The sequence below is a fragment of the Vigna unguiculata genome, chromosome 3 (genome assembly GCF_037176805.1).
Source record: "Vigna unguiculata cultivar grain cowpea cultivar isolate G323 ecotype 2 chromosome 3, ASM3717680v1, whole genome shotgun sequence".
Taxonomy (NCBI): domain Eukaryota; kingdom Viridiplantae; phylum Streptophyta; class Magnoliopsida; order Fabales; family Fabaceae; genus Vigna; species Vigna unguiculata.
In genome coordinates this window covers 68,613,432-68,621,175 of record NC_140794.1, presented here as the reverse complement: position 1 = coordinate 68,621,175, position 7,744 = coordinate 68,613,432, and the positions used below count along the sequence as shown (strand labels likewise).

Sequence of the window (7,744 nt, the reverse complement as noted above, 5' to 3'; positions counted from 1 at the left end):
TATATATATATATATATATTAGTAAAAAACATTTTGACCTAATTTTTTTCTCAAGAATCAATCGAAGAAAGTTGACTTGTTGATCAAAGCACTGATTAAAGAATTTTCATTGTGTTGAACATCATTTTATGTTTATTTATTTAATTTTTGAATATTTGGACTTGTATGGACTTGCGTTTGTTTGAACGTTATTTTAAATTTATGAGAGTGGTGTATTTTATTTTATTTTATTTGAATTTATGATTAAATATTTATTTTTTAAATAATTTTGTAAATACCCGTGGGTACCCATGGATACCTGCGGATATGAAAAAAATTTACGGGTACTCGCATAACGGATACCCGACGAATATGGATACGGGTATGGAACGAATATTTATCCGACGGATAGGATGCGGAGGAGCTACTACCCGTACCCTACCCGCCCCGTTGACATCCCTAACAATAATAACTCGTGTTTAAACTAAAGATTTAGTTTTAAAGATTTATATTAAACTCGAAATAATTTAAAGATTATTTGAGTTGCTCTTATGATTCTAAATACTAATAATATCATATAACAAATATAGTTTTAAAAGATAAATTGATTATTTACTTTATTGAAGAATAAAAACATTACCTTATCAAATTTATTGGCTAGACATATCACCATAATGTAGGATGACAAATCAGTTTATGAATCTATAATTGACATTTGTTTTATTTTAATTTAAGCTTTTGTTTTTCCAAACGAAGTTTAATTTTGCGTGTATTTTTTATTTCTTTTACTAATTTCTTTTTAAATGAAATGAGTTGTGAATTTAATCCCTGTCCTGTCCATTTGTATGGCAAATAAATACGAAAGTCAGCTTTTTGCCTGACTCTAAGTTACTTAAGAATGTCGTGTGAACCCTTTGTTTTATTGAGGGGTTTATTCTTGATTATTTGATTCATATAGATACAAACACGTTACAATTCTAATTGTGAGGTAAGAACCTAAATTCTAATTGTGAGATAAGAACCTGATAACTTATATTGCGCTAGAGAAATGATAGGTTGACACCTATATTTGACTACTTTTTTTATTACCTTCATAAATTATAAGTTAATTTGTCTTGAGTTACAAGGTATTTTTAAGTTGGTAAAAAAGGTGGTCAAATGTGGGTGTCAACCTATCATTTCTTATTACATTATTTTTTGTTTTTTTCTTTCATAATTGTACCAAAAAACCTTATATGCAACAGTAAATTTGTTTGAATATGTCATTGCAACATGTTTAGGAAGAACAGAGGTAAACTATAGGGAAAGGAGTATTTTAAAATTGTTTGGAGTACAATGCATAATGCTTCTTGATGAAGAGTTTGAGGAACATCGTATTTAACGGAGTCACTCTGGCTTAGAGTTTCTCAGTTGTTTGAGATAATCAATCAAGGCCGTTAAATTGTTGAACGATGAGCCACCCTCTTGAACAGCTTGTATGGCAGTTTTCCCAAACTCTTTTGCTCGCCGTCTGATTAGCAAGGATTCATCAGCGCCGTCCATGATCCTCCTCATAGCCTTCTCTATGCAAGCTCTGTCCACAAGCTTTTCACTCTCGAAGAAAGCAGAGAGGTTCCACTCGTCTGCGCCCACCTCCACCCCAATCCCCCGCACCTGCGTTATTAACTTTTCATTGTAGAACTGGTCGCTGTGAACGGGCCACGTAACCATGGGAACACCAGCCGCTACGCTTTCCACGGTGGAGTTCCACCCACAGTGCGTAAGGAACGCGCCAACAGCGGGATGGTTCAGGATAAGAACCTGTGGAGCCCACCCTCTGATAATAATCCCCTTCTCTCCATTCCTCTCCTCAAACCCCTTCGGTAGCCATTTCTCTTTCTCTTCTTCCTTCTCCTCTTCCTTTTCTTTCTTCTCCGGAACCACCCATATGAATCCATAACCCGACGCTTCTATAGCGCATGCAATCTCGTAAAGCTGTTTATCCGGGAAATAGCAGAGGGAACCAAAACTTATGTACACAACCGAGTTCACCTGCTTCGAGTCAAGCCAACTCACACACTCCTGCATACTCAGCACGCTCTTTGCCCCTCTCTCCGCTTTCTCCAGAGCGGTTCTACGAGCAAGACACGCTGGCCCGAGGTGCCAGGCCTTGTGCCCAGTAGTTCTCTCGTAGTGGCTGAGGTACTCTTCGCCATCAAGCTCGACGAAGTTGTTGATAATGAAACCATCGCTTTTGAGCGCCATCGCGAGCAGAGGTTCTATGAATTCCCGCGAGTCCTTGGGCGGAGATGATCTCAAGGTGATGTGGTGAGGGAAATCGGGAATGGCAAAGGGACCGGTGGCATGGATGCTGAGCGTTTTGACGGACTCCATGGCGCAAATGGAAAAGAGGGAGAATCCGTTGAAAACGAGCCTGGGGATGCGAAGCTTGTTTGCCAAGTCATGGACCCAGGGGTATAGAAAATCGGCGACGACGCAATCCGGTGGGTCCTGCTCCAGGAAACTCTCGATGGATTGGCGGAGCAGCATGGTGGCCGTGTAGATTTTATAGGAATTGTAGATGTCGGTGACGCCGGTCAGGTTTTCGACTCCGTCGGGCAGGCCTACTTCTTGGGAAGGGAATTGGAGGGTGTGGAGACGGAAGTTATGGGATGGTTTAAGGTGTTGGGCGTTGGAAGGGGTGGTGATGACGGTGACGTGATGGCCGCGTGAGGCGAAGAATTGGGCTATGTCGCAGAGAGGTATCATGTGACCCGCTGCGAGGTAGGGGATGAAGTAAAGCTTGAGTGGGTGATCTTCTACGTCCATTCTGCCTGAACTCAACTCAACTCAACACAACAACACAACACTCTCTGGCACCCACTTTATAGTTTGAACGAGCCAGAAGCCGTTTTTGTTGATGAAGCTTTGCGGTCTGTGAATCTAACCCTAAACAGGACAGGACAAAATATGCGTGTTGCCCAAGGTCAATTTTCTTTGGAAGCAATGGGTTTCCTTATACAGCTTGTGAACTATGCAAGTCTTATACAATTAAGTCACTTTTGCATATAATTTTTTAATTTGGTTTAACCGTAGTAAAGTTTGTTTGAGTCAAAGTGGAGAATGGAAAGATGTTTACGAGGAAGCACGTGGAATCAAGAAATCATATACAGGTCATCATGTTGTCTTGATGTGCAGACCTTCATAGCGACAACGCCGAACCGACTCTGCCGGGGAGACAAACATACGTAATTTAACATCATCTCTCATCTCTTATATCATATTTTCACCACCTCACTAACATGTTATAATAATATAATTTTTTTCAATTAATAATGTAATTTTTAAATGTCATTTATTGACAGTACAATAAGTGCGTAAGCTGTTAGATAGAAATGAAATTTGTGAAACCTTATTTTTTTTATCAGTCTCATTCATAAGGAGCTTTAGCTCCGATCAATTTGTTTCTATTAGCCAAAGTGCTAAGGTTTAGTGCCGACGGAGTGGATTTTCTCAGACGTATTAATTTAAGAAATGTCCAATTATACAAGAAATTTTGTAGCATTGTTAGAAGAGTGCATTACAAGGGAATGAGCGTTTGTTTCGAAATAACAAAACTTGATAAATTTTCTTCCATAATGGATCCATTTATCATGACTTTTCAGTGTCGGCTGTGAAAAATACAGTGTAGGGGCAATCACTTCTTCGACTTGTTCTAAAGCCGCATCAAAACTTGCTACTGCAGTTTTCAAAGCAAACTTTGAATTTCACATTCACTTTTTCTCGTCACTCCAGCCTGCAGTTTCGTGGCATACAGTCTTTGAAATCACATGTAATAAAACTCTAACTTCAACATACATCATTCTAAATTCATCAACATTTTTTTATACAGTTAATGTTAAAATCGTTATAAAGCTCAATTACACACTTATACATTTGACATCAACAATTTTTTTATACGGTAAACGTTAAAATCGTTTCAAAAAAACCACAATTACACACTTATATATTTGTCATGCTAGCGAAAAATAACGTGGAAAATGAATGTAAAAACGTGTTAAATATTTTTTTTTTTAAGTAAGAGAGCAAACGAAGGTGGACTGTAAATTTTTTTTAATATACTTTTACATGTAAAATTACGATAGTAAACAAATTAAAAAAAATACAATTGTTTATTTATGACTAAGAAATTGTGTTGCCGATTATGTAAAAGAAGTTGAAATTGTGAGATGACGACATGAATTTCAATTCAACTTTTTTTGTAATGAGCAGTTTTTTATGATGTGCACAACGTTATCAAGAAACTGTATTCACCGACGGTCGCAAACATTCCTAATGGTCGTAAATATCTCTAACGACTGAATTAGCTACCAACACTAAATGGAAGTAAAAATTATAGTCGGTAAACATCTCAAGTCATTTAAATTTTGATCGTTAATCGATTTTTAAAATTTGATCACCTTAAATTGTTGATAACTAATTCGATAGTTAAAATTAACAAATTTAATTTAATAAAAATGTTTTTGATCGTTAATTCGATTACAAATTTGATTTCCATTTAATTAAAATAACTATCAGTATCTAAATATGTAACTGAAATATGTAATTAAATCAGTGACCATATAACAATAGCTGAATCGATTATTAATATGACAATGATACTTTAATCCACTTTTTTGACTCATTTTTAACTCACCATTTTGATTATCACAATACATCACTTGAAATAATCAAAATAAATGATCTAATGGTAATTGAATGAATGTGTTAAAAATGAGTCAAAAGATGTGGGTTAAACTATTTTTATCTTATTAATATTGTCAGTCATTATTTCAATTTCAACAAAACTTGTTTTTTGAAGGGAAAATTGTAATCTAAATTTTACAATAAACATGTGTCATCGGAATAGCATAATGACCCTTTTAGTTAGAGTTGTTGTTGATCTTTACACACAGGCTCGTGCTTGTTGCAAGCCTCCGACTCCATTACACTCTCGTATCCCCTTGTTTAATTTTTAACTTCCTTAGGACATTTGTAGTATATAACTTGAGTTCTTATAGAGAGATTGTTGACCTAAGAGTATAAAGTTACATATCCTCCTCCAAATATGGAACCTTGGTATATTCAACCAAGAACCCATAAACATAAACAAACAACCCAAATTACAAGAAAACCAAAAATACAAATAAAAACCCCCCCTAAAGTCTTTTATCTAGGTTTTATGGGTATTCCTTAATATGTTACACTTTAGGGGGTTTGACTTTTTTTAAAACTCCAAACAATAAACCATAGGTGAAAGTAAAGATCAATTGATAAAATCTATCGAAAAACTTAGATAATTTTATAAAATATTCACTTGCGCAAATGATTTGGACTAAGTCATCCTTAGTATAAAGTTATAATTGTATTGAGAGTTTGGTAACAAAAATAATGCCTATTACGAACAAGTTGAGAAATGAGTAGCCCAAGAGACAATGTGTTTGTGTAGAAAAACATAAGAAATTAAATGAACTCTTAAATGCACTATCAAGAAGTATTTAAGAGGTGTTTAAGAAATGGTTGTTGGATTTTATACTCATATTACTTGAACAACACGTCTACATATTAATTGGGATTTTCCTTAAACTCTTCATCTTCCGGGCTTTAGAGTGTGTTTAGATGTGATAGGTAATTTGAAGGGCTTTTTTTTTTTTTTGTATTTCAGGGTCTTTGACCACAAAATTGTAAAATATGGCTCGTTTTTTTTTAAACAAATTGGGTCAGTATGGAGGAAGACGACATTTAGGATGAAGTGGTCCTCCACCCTGCAGATCTTTTTTTTTGAAGTAATGTCCTCGTTGAAAATGATGACTTTGTTTAAATTGAAAAGTGAAGTCGTCATCTAACATGCCTTCACTTTTCACTCTCTTTTTTTTCAAACTTTTCAGTTTTAATTATTTTAAATTTTTCTTTTCAAAATTTTCACTTTTCATTATTTTTTTTAAAATATTTCAGATTTTTTTATTTTTTTTTTCAGATTTAATGGTTTTTTTCATTATTTTTCCTTTTTTTCAAATTTTTCAATTTTCATTATTTTTTTTAATTTTTTAGTTTTGATTATTGTTTTTTTTAATTTTTCGATTTCGTTATTTTTTCTTCTTTTTTTTAAATTTTCAGTTATCAATTTAAAAAAACAAAACAATAAAAAGAAAAAAATTGAAAAAGTGAAGTCGTCATGTATGAGGACGACTTCATGTTTTCTAAATAGAACAAAACGTCATCTAACATGATGATATTTACCTTTTTAAAAAAATAAAGAAATCAGTCGGGAAAAGGATGATTGCACCTTCAATGTCATCTTCCACCTTGACGACTATCCATTTTCTCAAAATGAAAAATAAGAAACTCACTTATACAAATTTTACTTCCAATAAATCCCAAAATACAAAAAAGTCGGATTTGAAAGAGAACGAGTGAAAGGATTTGAAAAGATGAAAAAATAATTGTGTGTTGTTTGAATTAAGACATTTGAATGGATGGATAAAAGAATTTGAAGATTAAATTTTGAGATTTTGTGAGAGATGTGACAGATTTGATAAATTAAAAAATTAATTTATATAAAAAAAAAGAATGATTAAATAAAGTATAATTAATATAAATTATGTTAAATTGATATGTAAATTGTTGTTATTATATATTTATATTATTGTTATTATTATTATTTATATTACTATTATCTACTGTTATATTATTAATTTAGTAATAATATATATTTTATTTTATCCATTGTATTATTATAAAAATATAATAAAATTTAATCACATAAAAATAAAACATATAGACAAATCTAACAAAATAAGTATATATATATATATATATATATATATATATATATATATTTATTTATTTATTTATTTATTTATTTATTCTGAATGTCACTGTTCCTTTTCGAATCTTCGCGTCAATACGAAAAATTTTAAAAGTAATTCACTTTGATTTTTGTGTAATTTTTCATTGGTTTAAGAGCTATCAGCGCAAATCATCGATCCCTTAATTTTCGTCGAAAACAAAGACTGGATTGTACGATTCTATATATCTATCTCAATTATCAATTCCACAAGAACAAATGTTCACCATAAGATTCTAAGTCCAGCGTATCATTTATCATATATTTTATTAGAAAAAATATTATTTAGGTTTATGTTATTTAATTTTTGTCTCGACTGTACCTTTTTTTCAAAACAGAGAAAATGGTAATATGTCAATTATGAAAATAATAAATGGGTTAAATTATTTCAAGATCTCTATTTTTACGGGTGAAATCTCAAATAGATCCTCTCATTTATATTTGACTAAATTGAGTTTCTATTTCTGAAAACTCATTGCAATTAGATGGTTTCCGTTAGTAGTACATTAATGTTATTAACTATGTATCACGTGTCAGCACGTATCTTTTAATTTTTTTATTTTTTTTCTATAACTTTTTTTTTAAAAGATAAAAAAAATTGTCACGTTTCAATCTGACATTATGCCATATAGAGACAATGTGATTATGGCCATGGCAGTGTCACGTGTCACGTGTCACTATTGACTATTGGATGTGAGAAATCTCGATATAGTCTCTATATATGTTATTTTGTCTCAATTTGGTCCCAATTTTTTTGAAATTGCATTAATTTAATCCCTATATCAAATTTAATTTTTAGATACATTTTAAAATGGTATTCTTAATATAATTAATATTTTTAACAAAATTAAGTTTATTTAAATGTATATTTTGCAAAAACTTTATAAATTCAAATATAAA

General features: G+C 32.2%; 1 protein-coding gene across 1 annotated transcript; it reads right to left on the bottom strand.

The window, feature by feature from the left end:
- Window positions 1-1,195: 1,195 nt before the first annotated feature.
- LOC114176882 (UDP-glucosyl transferase 73CC6-like) lies at window positions 1,196-2,970 on the bottom strand. The gene has a single exon (XM_028062067.2). The coding sequence runs from the start codon at window positions 2,785-2,787 to the stop codon at window positions 1,366-1,368; it is 1,422 nt and encodes a 473-aa protein (XP_027917868.1). The 5' UTR covers window positions 2,788-2,970; the 3' UTR covers window positions 1,196-1,365.
- Window positions 2,971-7,744: the final 4,774 nt, after the last annotated feature.